The following is a 23,803-nucleotide window of genomic DNA, read 5'->3' as shown; positions in this document are numbered from 1 at the left end:
TTTTATACATATATTACATTATATATATATATATATATATATATATATATATATATATATATATATATTAGGGCTGTCAAAATTAAAGCATTAACTATGGAGATTAATTTAATGCACAAAAAAATTAACTCAGTTAACTCGGTTTCATTGACTTCTTGTAGCAGCTGACCTCTGCTCACTGTGCAGCCAAAGTTGGAGGAGAGTCACTGTCGCAAAGACGGGCTTTGACGCGGTTTTTACTTTAAAAAGTTGCTTGACGGCTTAGTGGAGAAATCTAAAATTATTTGCACACTTTGCACAGCCAAATTCATATAACATAGTAGTTGTATGTCTTTGGTGTATCGTGCAACTGTTGTGTTTCACAGGAAAGGAATCGATTTCAAGGATCAAAATTGTACAAAATTGTAGTTGAAAAATGCGATCAATTATGGAAAACTTTGCGATTAATTAGTAAAAAAATTGTAATCGCTTGACAGCACTAATATATATATATATATATATATATATATATATATATATATATAAATAAAATTGAGTTAATCATTTTTAAACGCTTTCTAAAATTTGAATTAATCTGAACAGTTAGTGCTTTAACTTTGACAGCCCTAATATATATATATATATATATATATATATATATATATATATATATATATATATATATATGTATATATATATAATTTTGCTTTAAAAGAATATGTGTAAATTTATTTTGAGTTCCATGTGCCATTACAATAATATATTTTCTTGCAAAAAGGCTACGGTGCGTACGGAAATTCTGCATCCAAAAGCTTCTGTGTCGGGTGTCCTGCAGCAGCTGGTGCGCTGCCTGTTGTGTATTGCGTGCGTCTTACTCTGACAAGGTCCTCGGGGAACTGTCCTCGCGAGTTCTCGGGTACGTTGATGGGCGGAATGACCCAGTCCCTCTTGACTCGCCGCAGAGAACCGTCGCCCCTGACGACCGCTCGGCTGCCGCCGCGCCACGGAAACAACGTCTTCATCTTGGTCTCGGGCGCGTGCTGACTCAGTGTTGCGTCACCGGGCTTCACCTGCAAGACGAGGTAAACCAGCGTCATGCGCCGTGGGACACGCGGCCATGCATGCAAAATGTGTCTTGTTTGTGTCTGTCCCTCGCGAGCGCGCGACAGTCATTTTCACGCACGCATGCGGGCACACACACTCGCACTCCCTGTGGCTGTCACACACACACACACCGAGACGGCTCAGCGACTGCATGTACTGGCGGTATTTCTGCTCTCATTGCTCTGGCATGGATTAATGCCCTCATTACCGTCCCTCTGATAAATGGCCGCCACCTGCCACTGTGTGTGCGCGCGGGCGCGCGCGCGTGTCTGCGCGCAGCTCCATCACGGTGGCGGGTCACCACCGAGAAGCGACGCCGGAGGCTTCGCCCTGGCTTGTAATAAAAAGAAGAAAAAAAAAAAAAGTGCCTGACCTCAGACATTTTCAGGCGCCGTTGGCCGCCTTAAATGCTATCCGGGGAATATATACCGTCATAAAAGCCTCATAAAGAAGACATAAAAAGTAAAATCGTTTGTTGAATAGCATGAAAAATACATTCCAGCAGGAATAATGTGAGATGAAAACATTCTTTGTTTTAAAAATCACAAATTGAAAATTTCACATCACTGCTAAGTTAGCGGAGGTGTAGCTAGCATTGACCGCAAGTTGATTTTGGGCTAGCTTGATAGCGAACAAACGTGCGATTCCGGTGAAGGTCTGAAAGGCGAGCGAGGCCCCGTTTGAGAAAGCGAGGTCGTCAACTTCCACGCGAACAGATGAGGAACATTATTCCTCCATCACCTTTGTTCTACTACTGATTACCAAAGAACAGCAAAATGTAGAAGCAAACTTTTTTTTTTCCCCTCCCCCTTGTGAAACACGAGTCCATCCTTTTATTTGCTAGACATTCGGTGTATATACACACATAAATTGTCAAGATGATGCAGAGAAATGTCCGGCTGTCTACCGGCAGTCGTTTACAGCGGCTCGGTTGCTAACAGCTAGCCGCTCAACGTATGTCACAGTAAGTGCGCAGCTAACGTAAAAAGCACCCTCTTTAACGCAGCGCGGAGTGGAAAAAGTAATAAAATGGCGATTAGGAAACGGTCAGGGTGATACCGTGAGTACAGGCGATTCTAAAAAAAAAAAAAAAAAAAAAAAAGTGCCATCGTTTTGCTATTCATGGTGGGTCTTAGGAGCGAGGTTTCATTGCGCCGCAGAGTCAAACGCTGGTGGTAAGCGGCGAGTGTTGACACTGTTTGTTCGCCTGGACGCCTTCCAGGGCGCGTTCGGATGAGAGCAGACAATCAAAGGCGGGCTCAATGCGCGCTTATTAACACCATTATGCACAAAACAAAATAACAGATGGCTCTCTGACACGCATTGTGTCTGCGGCAATCAACAATCTGCCAAACCAATTCCTGATTGCTGAGGTTTTATAGTGCACTGCACATTCTTGTAGTTGCATGTGTGCGGAGTTCACGTGAAAGGGCTGAGCGCACCCTTGGGGGGCAACAAAATCAAACGTGGCACCCGGGCCATTTGTCTTCAGGCGGTAATAGGCACTACAGAAAAAAACGGAGTCATTTAAAGATTAGAATTTTGCCTATTGATAGTTTCAACCTAATCAGCTCTGACCCCAAAACTCGTCTTACAATATTACCCTTCAAAATGAACGGCATAAAGATGATTTAAGTTCCACAAAAATATACACATTGCACAAGACTCTAGGGAAATGTGGCAAAGAACCCGGGCCGAACTTAGCTCCTGCCCTAACGATAGTTCTCAGCTGACATCTTTTTTGGGATGAACATAACGTCATGGAGGTTTTCCAGTCAGGTTTTAAAATGCGGCGTAGCACAGAGTCAGCCCAGTTATGGGTCTTTATTGACATCGTCCTGGCTAATGACGCCGGAGACGATGTGGGTCCTGTTTTGATGGACCTGACTTCAGCGTGTGATGCAGGCGCGCCGCGGTATCCTCTTGGCTTGTTTGCAGCACCGGGTGGGCATTGGCGGTAGCGCTCTAGGGTGCTTTCGATGCTATTCGGCAGGCATGACTGCCTTTTGCGTTGGCCTTGGTTGCTCTCGGCCCCACTTTGGCGAAATGTTGTATGGTGTTCCACAGGGTTCAATTTTGGGGCCCCTGCTGCTTTCATTGTATTTGCTGCCTGTAGTTATATAGTTATACCGCCATTGTTTTTATTTGTCTACTTTTCATGTATAGCACCTTATTGTTAATACCCAGAAAAGGTCTTGCAGTTGCATGTGCTTGTTTTTAAAGTGCTCTATAGTTGAGTTGAGATACAACTCGTCGTCAGGAGCTAAATGAGGTTCGGTGTGCGAAGCGCTTTGAGTAGCGTGGGTAGAAAAGCGCTGTGACGGCGCCATTTAGCATTTACAAGTCCACTTGAAATAGTCGCTCTCACCTGTCCACTCCCTGTCGTGCAGGGCTGGACAAGAAGGCGCACTCTGGTCTTCCAGATCTGTCTGGTGTGAGGGTCTCGCGCGTAGATCACCGCCGTTTTCTCCCCTTCTCCTGCGCGATTCCGCGTGTAGACCACGCCCCCCTGGCTCACGTGGAAATGGGACCCGTCGTCAGCGTCGAGACGCACACCGCCGCTGCCATCGCCGCAGTCCCGGAAGCTCACTGAGGAAAAGATGCGAGAGGACGTCGGTGGTGAAAAACGCTCTTAGGCTGGTTGACACGCTACCAAAAGTCAAGCCGTGTGAAAACTGTAAATGTTCCATAGCGCCACCTGCGGGCGGGCCCTGTCACCTTGATTCAAACAACACTTTCACGGTTTAGCAGTTGCGTGTCAGTGGAGTTTGACGCGCTGTGTGATGTGCCAATTAAACAAACGCTTCAAAGTGATGAAAGTAAATCCATTTAATCCTCCAATCAAAAACAAGACGTCAGCGCCGTCAGCTTTGTTCTGGCCCAGAGCGCCGCGCCTGCTCGCATTCACGCCGCACCCGATTTAGGCTTAATTGCAGTCGCAGCTCGCGTTCACGCGTCTATTTTTAAAAACAGCGTTCCCCCCTCTACCTGGGCGTCAAAACAAGAACTGCTTCCGCTTTCACATGAAAAAGAAAAAAAAAAAAACAACAACATATTCACAGGCTGTCAAGTCAACAGCTGCTACCATCATTTCAAGGTGACACTGAGACCATTTATAACCCACATTTTTTTTTTTTTTCTGTAGAACCTAATTAACTAACTTTTACTTATAAAAATGACGTATCGGCGCCTATCAAGGATTTTTTTTTTTGGACAGCACGACGACCTTAAGCTGAAACTAAACGTAAAACAAAGCAAGTTACGACGTTGGGTCATCAAAACAAACCTTAAGAATGCTTCCGCTAGCTTAATGCTAACACATAATGTATAACACCATTTACAGGCTAACATATCGTGATAACCCTTTTAAGCGATGGATATTTGGCATAGTAGACTCACGGGCATATATTCTTTATCCTCTGCTCAAAACAACTAATCGGCTTCCTGAGGCTTTTATTGCTTTGTGTTTGTATGACTATATTATACTGCCCCCTGGCGGCCAAGACGGGCACTCCAGAGGGAGCAGGAATATGAATTATTCACTTATTCACTGCCAGACATTTTCAGACCCTCTTTTACCCTAATGTTTGAAAAAAAAAAAATACAAGTTCCTGGGATTGAATGGCTGCCCTGTGAAAAGACAAATAAATACGTCAATGGCAGTGAATGAGTTAATTACGTTATTACTCCTTTTTACAAAGCACAATTTAGAGAGCTAGCAACAAGCTTTTCAAAAGTCACTTTTGTGGACGAGTAGCAACAGTAATTGGGACAAGATGTAAAATGGTGGTCCAACAGTTCCCACGATGCATCCGTTCTTGGAAAGCTCGTGCGTGTGTCCCACTCCGCCCCCCTTTCCCGTGGACCTGCTGGCCCGTTATCTACGCCGGCGTGGAAAAACAGCCACGCCGTCGGATTTACCACGCCGCCGCTCCACATGTGAGCGCAAGGAGAAAGTGGAGCGGAACAAAGGAGATGTCGCTGGCGGTTTTGGCTCGCATCGGCTGAAAAACAAGCCAACGCCGCACGCGCCACACTCGGACGTACGGCGGATAATTCAGACCGTAGCTTTCTTTTTCGAACCGATAAATAGAACAACGAAGCTCTTGCGAAATAGGAAAGCGGTAATTGGGGGGATATGGACCGGGTGAAAATCTGCGAGTAATCAATACTGTCCCCAAAAAATGTCACATTTTTGAAAAAAAAATAAATAAATAATTTTCACGTTAATGCGATGTCTGTAACGTGGAAACACCATTCACATAAAAATACGAATATTGAAAAAAAAAAAAGTGTTTTTTAACATGACAGCAACGATATGACGGTCACAAGATGGCGGCAAATCACTACATGAAGCCCCTCAACTCACGCCAACAAAACACCTTGGCACCAAGACGCCACCAGGTGGCGACACAGCACTACAAAAGACTACGCAACTGCTGTTTAAATATACTCGACACAATCCCGCCCCTTCACAGAGTTTCCCCGCCCGTGACTTTGAAGCTAGGCTGGGTGAAGATCCACTATTTTCAAATCGGGCAAAACAATTTCACCATGTCTCTCCTTTCAGGTCGTCTGCGGGATTTCAAGTGGACCACTTGGGTCAAATCCCCAAATACTGTGACAATGAACGCGCTTGAGCGGCAAGTTGGCACAACGAGCGGGCGGCGATCAAACAGAGCGAGGGTCACCTCAACGCGTTTGGCGGCACACCGTCACGGACTTTGACCGCGGGTGGGGGGGGGGGGGGGGTTTAGAGGGCCGCTCGGAACGCTGATCGGGGGGAAAACACGGAACGCCGGCTACGTTGTAAAGATGGATTTCGGAGGCCAAATCCCGCCGTGGTCGGCCGTGATAGGCTTAGCGCACAAAAGGTGCGCGCGTTTACATAAACTCAGACGGGCGCGCGCACGCACACACGCAAAGTGCAAAGATTAATAGTCAACAAAGGGAACTTAACCGGATTAAAGCCTCACTAGTGAATTTTTCCAAACAATTTCCCTCTGTGCTAAATAATCACAAATACTGCTCAACTTTCCAGCCTGGCGGCGTGCGCGCGACAGCTGGCTGTCGCAAGATAAAGCGTGTCTTGAAGCCCCGCCAGAGGTTGCGTCTTGGCACTGTCAGCCACCCGGGAATGTGGATGATATGATTTTTCATGAAGACACTCGCCCTCTCTCTCATGGGCTGCACCTTCACGCACAATCAACACTGTGGAAAATACTCAATTACACATTCATAATCACGGGAAAAACCCCTCATAAAAATAATCGACAGAGAAAATGTGATCGCACGACTGCGCGCACCCGACCCGCCTGTTCAAAACAGGACTGTCACGAGTGAATAATCAGATAAAAATGTGTTTCCAAAACCGTTTTTTTTTTTTTTTTAATTTTAATTATTCACTATTAACCAATTATTGTTGGTTAAAGAATCAAAATCAGAATAGCTTTATTGTCATTGTACCACAAGGTCCAACAAAATGGAGCAGACACAACTAGGGATGCAACGATTCACTCAAGCCCCGATTCGATTTTCAGTTCCGGATTTTCCATTCGATTCGATTTTTTAAACATGGCTACCATGTTTGTCTCTAGGCATTAGTGTGGCTCTGCAGCCATTCACAAAGGCAGTACGCAATTTGGCGCATACACATTCAAAATGTGCTATGCGTCTGGAATGAAAAACGTTTCAAGACATCATTTTCTAGATGAATTTTATCAACTCGATTTTCGATTAATCATATCGATTAATTGATTAATCGGGTCGTGTTGATTTTCGATTAATCGTTACATCCTATTAATATGCATTCATATCCCAACGCACTGTTTGTTTACACAAGGAAATCATACTTGAATCTATTTGAATTTGCACCTTTTTTATTCTATAATAACTCATTTGATAATTTTGTTTGGTCCAAAAGGAACTTAGATAGTGTTTCAAATAAATATATTTGTACTTATATTTTCTATGGTTAAAAATGTTCTTGTTTTGTACCAAAAATAAATAATCGTTTGAATAATGATAATAGTGATTTCTATTATTACCAAGGTAATGCTTCTTATATTTTTATCAATTTTTCGATTAATCGATTAATTGGAACGAACCAATTTTAAACAGATTTTTCGATTAATCATTACATCTCTAGGCACAACCCATCCAAGACAGACAAACAGCGATAACGGGATACAGAACGGCAGTCCGCCAGCTCGCCATTTACAGCGCCTCGAACAAAATATAAGGAAGGGAGAGGGGACAAAAAAAAAAAAACAGACTAAGCTCCTGAAAGGGGAGCGCAGTATTGATTTGAAAAAGCAAAAACAAAAAAAACCCCAGCAAACGGGCACACAATAATACACGACACACAGATAAGCACAACCGTGAAATCTTCCCCGAAAACAACCGCCACACTAGCGTCACATTTTATTGGCACAAGCCTGGTCTCCGTGGCAACCGCCCAGGCAGGAGGATGCTGTCCTCCGCGGGGTCTCCAAGCGGCGCGTCAAATCCATCAAAACGTCGCCCGCCGAGGTAAACAAAAAGCCACGGCAGCATTTCACGCCGCTTCCCAGCGCGACCGGCTGACGGATGAACGGGCGGCAATTAGCGCCGTGGCCGGCCGAGCCCGTCACCTGCCGTTTCACACCTTTGTCCCTTCGCGGGCTCTACAAGTGGCAGCACGTTAATGCCCCCCGCAAAACAAGAAATACATTTCGCAAATCCATACACACACTCGAGCGGTGGCGGCGGTCCAGCGGGAACGCTAGCCTCAGCTCCACCGCTGCCATTCATCTTTTTATTACTGTCAGGAAATGTGCCAGCGTGCTTTTTGCCAGCTCAGCGCAAATCGACGACTGCAGCGCGGCAAAGCTGGAAATTAAAAATGTGCGATTTTTCTCGAGACGATTGCAACAGAACGTTGTGATAAATGGGGGTTCCTTTGTGCCGAGAGGCAGATTGGAATTTAAATGCCTCGGCATTGCTTTTGGAAAACAACCGCAAATTTTCGTCAAAAATATACTTCCTTTCTTTTTCATTTTTAATAAATCGGCTCAGTTTTTGGTGTAGGAAAAGTTTGACGCAATTTCAAGCTAAGGTGGAGGAAATGTGCATAAATCCATTGCTGGATTCCAGAAAACAAGGACATCTGCCGATTTTTGTCTCCAAAAATTGCATTGAAATGTTTCTCGAAATTGGGAGTTGCTTTTGGGATGTCAGCGCATTTCAAGTGCAAGGAAAATCGCGTAACACACGAGTTGCTTTTGTGAAGTTGCCATTTTCTGAGGAAGTCCAAAATTCAGACTTTTCTCCAATGGAAAAGGCTACGGAATGCAAATTTTATGTCATGTCATGTGAATGTTTCTTTCCCGAAGTTGGCACAAATCAACAGATGTTTCCCAGGAAACGAGGACATCGGAAATGTCACTCTTTGGTCTCAGAAATGTGCAATGGAATGAAGTCAAAGTTCCATCAGTGGACTCTGTCCTGAATCAACGCCTGCATTCCAGAAAATGAGGAAATAAAAAATGGAGGGCTTTTGTCTCAGAAAAGTTCAGCAAAATGGTTGCGAAAACCAACCGCTCACAGAAAACAGGAATATTGGAAAATGTAGCCTTGGGGGGGGGGGAAATCCAGTGAAATGGTGCTCTAAATGGAAGAAACGAGTCATTTTGATCATTTCTATTCAGTTTTCACGATCATATGGAACATTTCTCATGTTTTCCTGAAATTGCTGTCCACCCTGTCATTGCGGGGTAACGGCACCTTGAAGTGACTTCACGACCAGCATTTTGCCTTTCTTGTATGAAACTGTGACTATAGTTGCAAAGTGACTATTTACACTTTCGCTTGGCCATTTTCATCCTATTCCGCGTGTAGCTGGATATTGTCCCGCTTATAATGTCCACTCTGTCAGAGTGGAATAGCAATTGATTTCAAAACCTTTCCAAAATTCCAAGTGTCTTTGTTAAAACCAGTTCACAGTCGGCGAATCCTGCCGCCAAGTGAAGGTGTACCACGTACTCATTAAATGGTAAAAACAAAGTCCAAAATGTCCACCCTGTCAGCAAACACAGATACTTTGCTGTTTCTGATCTACGGAATGAACTTTGATTGAAAATGCCCGATTTTTCTTTTTTTGGGGGGGAGCGAGTTTCAAAGGCACCTTTTGGTAATATCGAACCTTCTGCATTCCAAAACGTTGGAAACTTCAATGCCGGCAAAACGGAAAGTTGGGAAATTGGAAAATCAGAAATTAGACACCAAACAATCATTTATGAACACCTGTTCAAAAATGCAAAACGACACCCGGATAAACAAAGAAATCCGCCAACTGCTAAATTAGGACTATTAGACCGATTACGAGGCGCGCGAGTGAGTTTCGCCGCGCAGGCAAAGACACGCGCGAACGCTCACCGTAGCAACGCAGCATCGGCGGGCCTTTTGCCCGGCGTCAAACAGGACCTCTTCGCCGCGTTTTTGTGGCGCACGGCGGCAAATTGACAGCTCGGAAGCGCTGACTCGCCGACAGATGTAAATCCACTTTATGACGGACATATAAATCGGATAGACACACACGCGCGGAGTGAGCGAGCGAGCGAGCGAGCGAAGTGGTTTTAAGGAAAGGCTTCTCTTAAAGCCAGTCGCCATCTGTTATTGCGACAGCCCGGGACCCACAATCAATATTTGTAGCGCCGCGCTGCGACAAGCGCTGATGGGCTGGGCCCGCGCTTGTGGCCAAATGAGATTTACTTCATTACGCTTCTTTATTTAATTGTGCCAGCGCCTGCACGGAGACGCCAAGGAGCCCGCGGGGAAATCAAACTGCCCGCCGCATTTTTCATTTCATTTTTTAATAGAGCCATTCGGCTTATGAGGACACAATGGACGGCGTCAAAGCGCAGCAACGCGGCGGCTGTTGAAGATGACGGCGACTGGCTTTTAGCTTTGCGCCGCCTGGTCCTGCGTTAGCGCGTTGGTTCCACAAAAGAGACATTTGGGCCGGGTTCAAAGTCGCACACTAGCGACCGGATCCGACCCTGTATGTTTTGGGTCAGGGGTGCCCCCCTTACCCAGCAGGTTTTAGATGTCTCCCTCCTCCAACGCACCCGATTCCACTGATCAGCTCATCAGAAAGCTCTGCCCTCAGTATCATTGTGACGGGAAATCTGGTGTCCCGCAGGGGTATATCATCGTCCCAATATTATTCCTGAATGCCAAAGTCCATGCGTGAGACCAAATCAGAAAAAAACCACAGTCATCCGGTGGATTTTTGTTGGGAAAGAAATAGTGGAATGGAATGCTACTCTGATTCGGAGTTGCTTTTAAAAAACGGTACTGCCATTCTAAATTTCAGGTTCTTTTAGGATCAGGACAAATCAACTTTTGCGTTCCAGAAAATGAAGGAATCCGAAATGAAAAGACTTTCATCAATGAAAAGGCGCAATGCAATGCCACTCAAAGTCATTGGCGTATTTGTAAAGTTGGTACGAGTCACCCGCTACGTTGGACAAAATGAGGAAATCGGAAATTTGTCACGGAAAGGCGCTCGAGAATCCGATATCGTTTGCCTCGCCAATGAAACTCTTTTTGTCAAAGTCGAATCCGCAATTCCCCAAATTTGACCTCCGATGACGTCATGGCACAAGATCCAATCCCTCTGATGTCATGTCTATCCCGCTCACAGCCACTTGGGGGCATGATCGCGCAATATCTGATGATTGCTGCCACGTCGCGTTGTCGTCTCGGATTCAGTTGGTTCTCTGGTGACACCGTCTGTCAGCATTACTACCTGCCACGATTTGGGATAATTGCATTTTCTCCGCTGTTTGTTTCCAAGATGATTATGCCGAGAAAAGCCATTCACCCCCCGCGAGGCATCCATCTCGCATTGGATCTTGCGTCCCGATCAGAGAGTGGCGACTTCCCAGGTAAATTACAATTCGTGCTTCACTGACTGCGCGGCTAATGGCAGCCGCCAAGACCGCACACACCGGCGCGCGCGCCACACGCACACTGAGTGTTAATGGAGTCATTCACAGGTCTGCTAGCTGCCCCTCGAAAACAGATCACCACTTGAATTTGGGGCAAATCGAGCGCACCTTTTGTCCGTCTTGGGAACGTTTAGCGTCTTTCTCGCCGCCGCCGCCGCCGCGGGAGGAATCTGGCTTCGAGCGGCTGGGGTGAAATAAATGCGGCAAAAATGATCCTGACTTTTCATGCGAGGCCTGCGGTAAACGACGTAAATCTCGTTTGCGGAGGAAATCGATGGCGGTGCTGCAGGGGACGAGCAGCCCGGGAAAAAAAAAAAAAAAAAAAAAAAGAAAAAAACCACACGCACACACACAAAGTAAGAGATAAAGCAGCGTTTTGGAGCACCTGAGGCTGCTGGGAAGTCTGGTCTGGCTTAGTATTCCTAACGCCGACGATTTGAGCTATTAGCGACATGAAGTGAAAACGTAGACGTCGGCTGTGTTCACAAGCACTCGACTTGCAAGCTGAATTTTGAGGTTTGGCTCATTTGCCGACTCTCTCGACACGAGACAGAAGGCGATTTTTAGTTGGCGTTCAAACATAATACAAAGGGAATCACACGTTGTGTATTCAACCAAACCGCACGTCTGCTAGCTTGATGCTAACACACGCGCCATAGACTAGGCTAACATAACTAGCATTGATGCTGCGGCACAGCGGACAACCGTGGATTCGTGGTTTGGATTCACACAAAAAGGTTCAGTTATAGTTTTATTTACTTTTTATTTGGGGGTGGAGAAGTGGGGATCAACTTGCGTTTTTGATAGAAAACGCTTATTGGCTGGATATTCCTGCTTATTCAAGATTTTTAAGGGTTAAAAAAAAACAACGTTTTTAAAAAATAAACTTATAATGTACATCAATTGACAGCTATTTTCGGGAGATGAAATCGACTCCAAATGGTGGCTGGCAAACGAGCAGCTCTATTTCTATAAAGTGGACTACAATGATGCCTTGATTATGATCTTAATGAGTTCCGTGACTCCAAACACACTCTCGAATCATCTTTCCCAATTCTAATGAATGAAAATGTCATTAATCTGTTCCATCGTTTTAACGTGTTTTGGAATGAGAAAAATATTTTGTAAAAATATACAGTAAGTCTCTTATCTTTTTGCCCACTATAGATTGAAGACAGACTCACAGATTCTTTATCCTCTGCGAAAACAAAAGAAATACTACTGCAAGTTACGGAGTCACTTAGTTGTGAAACTCTTCTTCCTTCATTTTGCCTGTCTGTATTATATTGCCCCCTGATGGGCAATGGGCGTTTTTTTTTTTTTTAGAATTCCAGACTTTTTAATGACAGTTTACAGTATGTTCTTCCAACGTACAATACTGTAGACTGCTATTTTTCTTAGCAAAATACTTGGAAATATTTTTGTAGTGGTTTTGAATGGACAGATGATTCAAGATTGGAGCGATTTGAGTGACTGGCCGAATTCAACTCGTAATGACGGGATCATTACGGTTGACTTTATCTTGGTGTCTTCCATCGGCCGCTCGTTTTCCGGCTGCCATTTTGGAGCTGCTTTGGTCTCGCGCCAGCGCAGCCTCATGGTGCCGAAATGAACGAACGAACGGCGTCCAAGAAAGAGAGCGCGGGGGCCACTAACGGCCACGCAGATGGCTCCATTTGGCGCGCCGGCGTTTACTCTACACCACCTTTCATTGCTTTCATTGTCACATTTGTGACGCCGTTACGGATGATGAAATAACATTTTGGCTCAACTGGCCCCCGGACTGCTTGGCTGCTCGCGTTCTGGCCGCGCAGCCTTTTAAACAAGCGGAGCTAGCCCTTTAGGCTAACGTGGATTGTGTTGCACAGATGATTAATTGATTTGGAACGGTAGTAAAGCCTGCGGTTTTTTTTTTTGGGTCATTTCATGACCTGACGACCTTTTTTTTTGGTGCTTTCTGTTGACAACGGTCATCTATAATCCAGCCTCATGCATGGTTCTAGTACTTTTCAGAAGCTTTAGCCGAACAAATCAGCGATTGTTCGGCAAACATTTGATTACCACTGGACTAAGCTCAGCAGACAAAAGCTCGCACGCTAAACACTAAAGCATGTTGCAAGGCGTCCAACTCAAGGCCCGCGGGCCGGATCCGGCCCGACAAAAACTTTTTTTCGTGGTCCTCTGAAGAAAATCGTGACTCATGTCATGGCCTCGTGTTAATACGACACTACTTCATGTTTCTTGTTAAATTTGATACCGAAATGGATTTTTTATTTAAATATTTTTGCTTCCAAACCCTTAAAAAAAAAAATAATAATAACAATATAAAAGGATATATGGATGGATGGATGGATGGAGAGTGGAGCAACACATGTAGACAGACAATATAACAATATTCACAGGCATATATTCTTGATCCTCTGCAAAAAAAACCACCTAATGTTACTTCACCTTGCTGAATCATTACCAGTAGTTCTTCGTTTGTCTGCGTGACTGTATTTTACTGCCCCCAGTGGCCAAGTCGTGCACACCAGAAGAAGCTTCAATGAAATAGTCTTGATGCGCAAGACTAATCAACTCATTAACTATTTAACTCATTCACTGCCGGACATTTTCAGACCCTCTTTTACACTAACGTTTGAAAAAAATTGAAAAAATATAAATAACGTCCCGGGATTGAATGGCTGGACTGTGAAAAGACAAAAAAAAAAAATGTCTTTGGCCGTGAATGAGTTAATTCTTCAGATTGTTTTTAATTATGCTATTCAAATCTGTTTTTGAAAAAGTGCAATATTTCAACAGGTCTACTTTCCTTGTCAGAAGACGCGTCACAATTTTGGGGGGTGCGGCGGCGGGTTTCTGCAACCGATGAATGGCATTTCCGTTCACTTCAATGGGGACTCAATTAGCCCAACTGCAAACCACCTCACGTATAACACTCCCCGTCCCCGCCCACCCTACACACAAATACGCGCACGCACAAGCACGCACTGGTAGCGGTTAGTCAGATGTGAGGTCGGGCGTGCAGACATCATTCATTTAGCAGCAAATGGCTGAGAGACAGAGACAGAGCGAGAGGGAGGGAGGCGGAGGAAGACAAATGGGCGGACGGGATTTAGCGCAACACGAAGAGAGAGAGAGAGAGAGAGAGAGAGAGAGAGAGAGAGAGAGAGAGAGAGAGAGAGAGAGCACCTACGGGACGACACACACGCACAAACACACAAACACACACTAGCTTGAACTGTGGCGTTTGGGATTTGTAAACTCAATGGAGAGATTATAATGAGAAACAGGCCTCACACACACACCTACACGCACACACACACACTTTAGCGAGGGCCGCATGTGTGTTTTCCGTGTGTTTTAATGTGATGAAGAGAAGCGGCGATTTTTCTCAATGTCAGCATTTTTTGAAATACGGAAGCCGGGGGGGGAAAAAAAAACTCGACAATTTCCCATCAAATGAAATAAGTATAATTGCTTTTCTTGTCAGAGAGAGAGAGAGGAGAGAAGATAAATCTTCACAGAGGAGAATGATCATTTGCTTTCCTGGAGGAAATATTTGACTGCTTGAAGGGGAACTGAGGGCAAAACTTTTCTTTGCAATAATATTTTCAATGTGCCTCCATTTGTTTGTATTCTGATGAATATTGTCTTTGCGGGATAAGAATTAAGCGGATGAATCTTTGCTGTCGACTGAAATTGATGTCAAAGTGCCCCTGGGCTTGCATTGCAAACGTTACGTCTCACCTCTTTTGTGGGTTTGGTTTTCTTGGGTTTGGTTTTTTTAAAGGAAAAAAAAAAAAAAAAACGTTTTTGGCACTTTTTTCTGCGCTTGTGCTGCTGCTTCTGGCGTGTGCGCCTTGTCCACATTGGGCAAGCTAATACAGACATGCAGATATACACAGAGACGGACGGTCTCAGCTCCTCAGTCCGACAGTAATATGAGTTATTCTTTGCAGAGGATAAAGAATAACTGCCGGTGAGTATTGTCATATTGGCTGTCTACTCGCGTTGCTACTGTTTGTTTAAATCAAGGTTATAATAGTTTGTCATTTTTCATGATAGTTTTTTATCATTTTGTATTGACTGTTGTTTTTTTAAATGATTTTTTAATCTCAATTTTTTTTTTCCAAAAACGCTTCATTTTAGTTTAGTTTTATTAGGTTTTTTGTTTTGAAATATTGTGTAATGAAGTCCAGTTAACTCCAATTCTCAAACAACTGTTTGACCTTCCTTCTCCTGTGCGTACATCCAGCGATATCAAAATGAATACATTTAAAATTCAACCCGAAAACCTCATCTATGATATTAAATTAACGATGAAAACTAAGAACATTTTCACTGTAACTGTCGTTAGTTTTTGTTACTTTTATGAACTTAAGATGTAGTTTCAGTTAGGTTGCCTTATTTTTTAAAGCATTTTTCTTTTACTTTTATTTTGTTAGCAAAAATCTGTTCATCAGTCAGTTTATAGTTGAGATATTTTGTTAGTTTTCATTGTCTATAATAACCTTGGTTCAAATATCCATAAGTATCAAAATATTGAGGGATTATGAGTCAGCAAATATCCCTGCTTAGCCAGTCAATGCCGTTTCACATGATGTGTTAGCATTAAGCTAGCAAGGGCATTCTTATAGCAAACTTGTTTGGTTGTTTTAAATACACAAGGCGTAATTCACTTTGTTTGATGTTTAATTTGACAGCAAAGGTCAACTGGGCCGACTCATACCTGGGAAGCCTCGTAAGTCGGGTCCCTCGTGTCTCAAGGTGCCGCTTAAGTGGCACCGAAGGACCTCCAGGCGTGCCGCGCGTCAACGTCGCCAGTGTTCTCGTCCCGGCGCTTTGTTTACACCTTAAACGCCGTCGCTCGCTGACAGCTCTCGCCGGGCGGCGCGGCGAAGACGTTAAGTGTTGGCAAGCGCGCCGCAGAGGCGCTAACGAGCGGAGGAGAGCGCAGCGGGATGGAAAGCCGCATTCAGAGAGGAGGGATGAAGGGACGGAGGGAAGCGGAGGGGGATGGGAGCGCTTTGATTCGGGATCCCCATCTCGCTCCATCCCGCGTGCAGCTGCCAGGCCGGAAGAAAGGAGGACACGCTCCCCCTCCCCGGCCGGCAAGAGGAGGAGGGACCGCTAAGGCTCATTTGTGCTACACGTGAGAAAAACGCTTCCGGAGACGTCCGTCCAAACGCATTTCAGGAGGATTTGAGTCCGAAGTGTTTCCAGAAACGGGCGGCAATCATCGGATGCCAAAAATGCGCCTCATTTTCTATTCAAGGTTAACTTAGAAAAAGACATCAGACACGCGCAAAAAAAAAAAAGGCTTAAAAATGCATCAACTGTTGAAAGAAGAACACATTTAAATCATACAGTGCTGCATATAAATGATTCTTTTTGAATGATACGTCATTTGTATCCCACGGTAATGAATAAAAACCTGAAAATTAAAAGAATGCTTTGAACATAAGCATGCATTGAAACCAAATGATGAACTATTAATTTAGATATTTTCTTGAAAAAAATCATTTTAAATCAAACAATGATGCATACATCCAAATTCATTTTCAAAAAAAATATTTTTTAACTATAAATAAAAAAAGATATGATATGAAATAAGAATAAATGTACTGAAATTATCATTAAAAAACTTGCATGCATGAGCATATGTGCCAACACGCAATTTACATCTTGTAAATATCATTCTTGTACGAAGCAAATGGAAAATATATTTGAAAAATATACGCTGTAAATAAATGTAATTACCTTCAAAAATATACATACAATTCAAACTTAGAATCACTTATTCGGCAGCAGCCTTGATTTCGATCAGGAGCGGCGCCCTCTAGTGGATTAATTCCAAAAGCTCCATCAACGTTCATCTGTTTCCAACTTTTTGCAAAATCTATTTTTTGTGCCTACTGGGAGCAGAAATGAGCCCTGAGTGGGAGGAACCGCTTGCTTGGTCTGTGCGTGTCGGCTGGAATGGTGGGGTTTTTCCACAGTGTGTGCGCGTGTGCGCGCGCGCGCGCGGCGCGGCCGTCGTATCACCGATGGACACTTGCTGCCTTAATAGGACGGATGGATGGGAAAAGAATTGCTTCAGAACAGCCGGGCCTGTTGCTCGCCACAGGAAGTGCACGAGAGCAGCTGACCTCGGTGTGACTCACACACGCGCACGCACGCACACACTTATGAGGGGGGGTGGGTGGGGGCAGTCCACTGACTAAGCATGCTGGCCTGGCAGCTGTATCAACTTTCCCTTCCCACATTTTGTTTTTGTTTGCTGGCATCGTGAAACAGAAACCCGACTCGGTTCCCCGAAACGGTTTTCTCCGTTTTACGGCGCTTCGAAAAAAACACGCCGACAGGACGCCGGGGATGTTTTCCAGGCTATCAGGAAGTTACATGCAAGACATTCCGGGAGCTCCTTTAAGGCAAATTTGAGGGGGGGGATTCACACAATTGTTAAATGATAACTGCTACTTGCATAAAAGAAACAAATGACTAGAAATAATCCAAAAAGTCAACAAAAAAATAATAGTCCACACTAGGCACGGTAACACATCATGCAACTACTTTAACTACTTTAACTTTAACTTGTACAATAGAAATAAATGACTAGAAATAATCCACAGAGTCCCCCAAAAATTGCCCACTGCTAGCTTGTCCATCTGCGGCGCAGTTTTATACTGTTACGGTAATGCGACCGTCCCGTTGGCATAACCGCCACCATGACTACAAACAATCCACCGTGGCAAAAATCGTCAATAACTTTGTCGTGCACAATCACATTGTGAACTCATGAAAGCTCCTCATTTACCTCTCACAAGTTCTTCATAATAACAGCACAGTCAAAATGGACAGCTGAAATAATCCACAGAGACCAAAAAAAAGTGTCCACTCTAAACTTGGTCACAGGCGGCACAGTGAACGACACGTAGAAGCAAATGTAACGCAATTGTCCCTTTGTGATAACCGCCACCTTACACACTACAAAGAAACAGAAAGAAGACAAATGATCCACAAGGTCAAAAAAATTGCCGCACAAGATACAAGTCACGTCATTAATGCCGTCGCTCCTCTCGACAGTTATTCGTGAAAGTTGCGAAAAGAGAAAGAAACACAACCACTTGAAATCATCCGCAACGACAATCAATAATCCACAGAGAGAGAAAAAAAAAAATGTGCACACGCCCAACTAAAATGTCGTACAATTCCCGTAATGTGGTGATTTCTTCACGATAGCGACACAATAGAACAATATAGCGAGTCCAAAATAATCCACGGCGTGCTGCCGAGTGGAAAATGCTGAGTTGTCTTCCAGAAATACACACGCATCCACACGCCCACTGCGAAGATGAAAAGGGTTTTTTCCACTCGCGGTGAAAGTCACTGGTAAGCGTTTTCGAACAATTGAATCGATGGTACTATCTCCACTTCCTGTGTCCTGTTTGCCATCAGTCAGTTGTCACCTTTGACCTCCTTTCCCATCGTTCCCCCGTGCACCGCCATCGGCCAGTCTCGCCCCTCCGACTTGCATTCTCTCATTAATAACACGCACTCGCTCCGCTCCAATTAAAAAAATTCACAGCGGCGTGCGATGGCTTCAAGCGCCGATTCGCAAACGGCCATTTTGGGCGGAACGCTCGTAAACAATCGACGGCCCGCTTTCAACGGCTTTGACGGGCGGCCGAAGAATACGTGGAGGGAGAGCAGCCTTTTTCATTGGCTTATATATATATATATATTTCAAAATGTCTTTACACATCCCAAATGTTGAACGCTTCCCTCAAACCCAACCCAAACCTGAGACCAAACCCCCAAATCTTTTCTCAAGATCCATTTTTTGGATCTATATTTTGCTATGACTAAATGTGACTCTTCCTGAATCCTAACACTGGCAAGAAATCAACTCTCTAGAGGCTGCCCCATCGCTTATTTGCAACCCTAATTTGAAAGCCTAACTTGTTACGCGGTAATAATGCAAACACGGGCTCTGTTGCTGTTGTTGATGTTTTCGATTTATGTATTTTTTTTTGCCGTTGTTTGTTGGGCTGCGGCGTTGTGTCGGCTCCAGACGCTCTTGCCTTGTTCCACTTCGCCACATCTGGACAAGCTCAGTCAGGCGCGAAGGCACATAACGCGCGCGCCCGCTCGCGCGCGCGCACACACGCGCGCCCGTGCTCAGCTCTGTGTTCTTGAGAGTTTTCGCCGGTCTCATCGCTCCAAAGTCACTTTTTGACCTTTTCGTGGCGGAACGGAGACTTTTTCTTTGGTTTGATTTTCACAGTCCGACGGTTGGAATCAATTTGGTTTGCCGGCAAAAAGCGAAGCCGAAGCTTCCTCTTGACATTCTCGCAGACCCGCGTATCGATCGCTGTTTTTGCGAAAGCAGGAGGTGACGCTTCCAAGCAAAAGTCTTGTGTCGTTGTTGTTTTTGTGGCTGCCGCCGCTTCTGCTTGGGGGGGGGGCTAACGGCTAGAAAATGAACCGCCCTCCTCTTTTGGTGCAGGCTAATGCCGAACGTTTGCCTCACCCTGAATTGACATCATACTTTTTAATCCTGATTCTGATTTAAAACCCTAATCTTGACTTGAAACCCTATTTTGAAACCTTAAGCATGACCCGGGATGGGCAAGAACCGATACCAGGTATCGGTCCGATACCAGCCTTATTTTAAGGTATTAGGTACTCATGGAGGCTGCGGATACCAGCCACCAATACTTAAGGTAAAAAAAAAAAAAAAAAGTGCTCCTCAGCTTTAGTTAGCGCGATACTGCAGCGGTTTGACACATCGGTGAATCATCAGCTGCATCAGAATGTAAGGTCATGTTCACAACATTTTGTGTGAAAAAGTTCTAGCAGTGTCGCTACTTGGTATCAGCGAGTTCTCAAAGACCGAATACTCATACTGGTATCGGTCTGAAAAAAATGGTATCGAATGGACGTAAAAGCAAGACTTGAAACCCTAATTTGAAGCATAACCCTTGTTTGAAGCCCTAAACACAATTTGAAACCTTAAAACTAGCTTGAAACCCTAATTTGAAACATTCATTTGAGACTAAAACTTGAAACCCTAGCCCCGTTTTGAAACTCTCATTTCAAACCGTATAGTGACACTCTATGCCTAACTTGATATCTCAACTCTTATTTCAAACCCTAAGCCAAAGTTGAACCATTAACACTGATTTGAAAGCTAACTTAAAACCCAAATTTGAACTGTCGGAATATTGACAGAAGTTGAAAATCGAAACTTGAAGTGCAGCCCGGCTGCTGTTGGGAGGTCCTTTCCTTTACTAAAAACAAAACAAACAGTGAAACCAAGTTTGAGTGGGTCCGAAAGTCCCAGACCGCGCCGGACGTGACTGAAGGCTCAAAGCCAAACTTGATCAAGTCAAATCAAATCAAATCGAGTTCCAACCACGAAGCGCTTTCATTCAAGTGGAAAAGCAAATTGTTTCATGAATTTCAAACTCAAAGTCATCTTAAATTGAAACCCTAATTTCAAACTGAAACCCAACTTGAAAACCACCATTTGAAACCCTAATCTTTGTTTGACACCTTAATTGGAATCCCTAACACTGAACTGAAAACCTAAATCGACACCATTCAACCCTTGTTTGAACTCTGAGAACCCGACTGTCTTCAAACCCAAACTTGAAACCCTACCCCTTGTCTGAAACCGTCCTTTTAACCCCTAATTTGAAACCCTAACTCCAAATCCCTTACTTGGAACCTGAATTTAAAGCCTTGTCTGAAAGCCAGTTGAGTGGATAGAAGTCACATAGATGCATGTCTTAAAAACATCGACATCATTTCCTTCATGTAAACTTGTTTTTAATTTTTGGGCAGGTAATCTCTCGTGGTGCAAACAAACAGCTTCTGCTTTCATGCCGCAAATCAAATGTAAATATTTAAGTCCCTTCAATCTTAAACTTAAGCTGCCACCACTGTGCATAAGCTGCACTTTTTTTTTTTTTTTAAACTCTTTTTAAATCCTGTTGCTGAGATGAGGCCAAATATTTGCATGGCTGTGATTAAGTGCGCACACGCACACCATCACGCACACGCATGAATGCATTCATGAATTTCCCTCCAAGTAAAAGTTGGAAGTTGAGCAGCCTCCACGTTCTTGGCATCCCAAAAAGAAAGTTGGGGACTTTCGGGGGGGGATTTTCACATCGCATTCAAATGGTAGGCTTGTTTAAAAAAAACATATGTCTGACCTAAATCAAATTTGACCAATCGTTCACATAAAAAAAAAAAAAAAATCGATTCTAAAGCATTTGTATGGGTACATCAATTGTCAATTAAAAAAAAAGAATAATAAAAAGGAATATGTATATGAAAATAAGTAATTGATTTCTTTAAAAAATACAATCATGAGCACTTTGAAATGGCTGATTCCTCTTCAAAATGGTAAAAGCGCAAAGAGCTCACTCAAAGCACTTGACCTGACTTCCTGACAATAACAAATTTGCCAAGCGCTGCAACAAAGATAAAACAACCAAAACAAACCAAAAAGACATCAACAATCAAATATGCTTAGTCATGTCATACGACGGTGATGATGATACGATAAATGTGACCCTTCCGGAAAAAAAAAAAAAATCAGTCAATTTGGCAATGTGGTCGGCAGCCTTTGCTGTCTTGTTTATGGACAAGCGGCCGTGTCACTTGGCCAAAGTGACGAAACGCATTTCGGCAAGGCAATGAACTGCTCAACTTTGAACTTGTTTGCTCCTCCACTCAAGTCTTGCGCAACAAAGATGAGCACATAAAAGCTTCAAAAGGGCCAATGCAGAAATACATGCAACGCGCGCGCGTGTGTGTGTGCGTGTGATCAGACATCCAAAGTGTGTGTGGGCTGCTGAGCGGATGCGCCTAATCCCACTCCACTCTCAGTCTTTGCAAAAGCCGCCCCCCCCCCGCGTCAATCTCCATTGTGGCTCAAATGGCGGCATTACTCTTAAACAACCCCCAACCACAAGCGGGGGATTATTACTCCGTCTGCGTGCGTGCGCGTGTGCGCGCGCGCTTACGTGTGTGCGCGTAAGACTAACCGTTGACGACGGGCTGTCCCTGCTCCAGCTCGCGCTCCGTCTCCACCGTGTATTCCTCCTGCGAGAAGCCTCTCACGCATGGCGAAGGCGGCCCGCCCAGGATCGCCACCTGCGCGCACCAAACGACAAATGCGGGGTGAGCACACAACAACAGACACAAGATACAATTTGGAGCTGCCGATTCACAAATCCACATTTGCAAACGTTTTCTGCACAACACAACTAAAAGCGTTGACTGAAAAAACTTAGTCTGCCTATTTTTCTTTCTCTTTTGGTAAGGCCCTAAAACACCTTTTTATTTTTTGTTAATGTTGCTGATAACCCTAACCTCAACCCTAGCGTTAATAGACAACCAGCCACCCAGTTAACCAACTAACTTAGTATGCAACTAAACAAAAAAAAAAAAAAACAATGTCCAAGTAACAGTACCAGCCAATCAACCAACCAACAAACCTACTACCCAAACAATTATCAAGCAACCGTCCAACCACGTAGCTAGCTGCTCAAACAATTCCGCTAATTCAGCTAGCAATTCGGAGCTAAACAACCAGCCAACCAACGCACCAACAAATCATACGCCTACAAAACCAACAACGCAACTAGCCAACCACCCACCCACCTTAATTGACACCAACCGTCCGACCAATACCCAAATTACCAACAACCAATCAACTCGCAGCAACTAACTACCCAAACAATTAAACAACCAAGCAATTGCCCAAGTATACAACTGCAACAATCACCACCCATGTCGCTAACAACCCAACTGCAACTACCAACCAAGCAACTACCCAAATAATGAATTGCTAAAACTATTAACAATTTACTGACCAACCAACCAACCAACCAACACATAAACCAACCACTCTGCAATTAACCACCGACCAAGCAACTAAATAAGTAACTACTCAAACAAGTAAGAATTAACCAAGCAAGCAAACCAGTTAACCAACTTCTCAACCAACCTGTTTTGCTTTTTCTTTGGCTTTTGGTATGTTTTTTTTCGGAGGGGGTAATGAACGGTATCATGCAGTGATGTCAGGGAATGGAAGCCATCGCAACACAGGAAATAAGCAACAAACTCCGATGAAAGCAAAGCCTCTCCGTGGGAATGATAGCCGCAGCGCGCACAATTAATGAGGTCAGATCACTGTGATCATCATTAGCGTGTCTCCTGTTGTTTTCGACATGGGCCCTGATCGCCCCCCCCACGACCCCCCCCCCCCCCCCCCCCCCACCGCGATATCCCCCCCCTCCCCACGCCCCCGTCGCATGTAAAGCATCTGTTGCAGCTTGTTACCGCGCTAATGGGTTAGCGTGTAGGGGGTGCGATTAAGTCGGGGGGCGGGGGGGCTTGGGGGCAAAGTATGGCCACTGATTTGCCTCCACTTAACCCAAAAACTTGGATTTAGCATAGCCGGATTATGTCAGCAGGAAGTCAGCTCACATATGGACCATCCAGCAAACGCTCTACGACCAAGTCTGCTTCCCAAACTAAGCTAAGCTAAACTAAGATAAACTAGACGCTAATGACAACCAAGTCAAGTCATTTGAGGTAATGAGCATCTCATATTCACTCACATCGGAGCCATTTTAAGTCGGCCCTCTGGCGTCGCACTACAAAGCCAATGGTAGCTAGCAGTGAGAGAAAGAACGGGTGAAGCA

General features: G+C 44.4%; 1 protein-coding gene across 6 annotated transcripts in view; it reads right to left on the bottom strand.

The window, feature by feature from the left end:
• Window positions 1-23,803, bottom strand: part of LOC147139165 (cadherin-2-like) — a 108,146-nt gene that overhangs the window by 18,366 nt on the left and 65,977 nt on the right. For all 6 annotated transcript variants that reach the window (XM_086047392.1, XM_086047393.1, XM_086047390.1 and 3 more), the window contains 3 exons: window positions 22,139-22,247; window positions 3,452-3,672; window positions 855-1,049 (listed from right to left, as the gene is read on the bottom strand). In XM_086047392.1, the coding sequence (XP_085903518.1) occupies window positions 855-1,049; window positions 3,452-3,672; window positions 22,139-22,247 (525 nt within the window). The remainder of the gene's footprint in view (window positions 1-854; window positions 1,050-3,451; window positions 3,673-22,138; window positions 22,248-23,803) is intronic.

The sequence above is a fragment of the Filicampus tigris genome, chromosome 12, assembly GCF_054856515.1.
Source record: "Filicampus tigris isolate MCC_2025a chromosome 12, RoL_Ftig_1.0, whole genome shotgun sequence".
NCBI lineage: Eukaryota > Metazoa > Chordata > Actinopteri > Syngnathiformes > Syngnathidae > Filicampus > Filicampus tigris.
The sequence above is the reverse complement of the archived record's forward strand: the minus strand, read 5'-3'. Positions and strand labels throughout refer to the sequence as shown.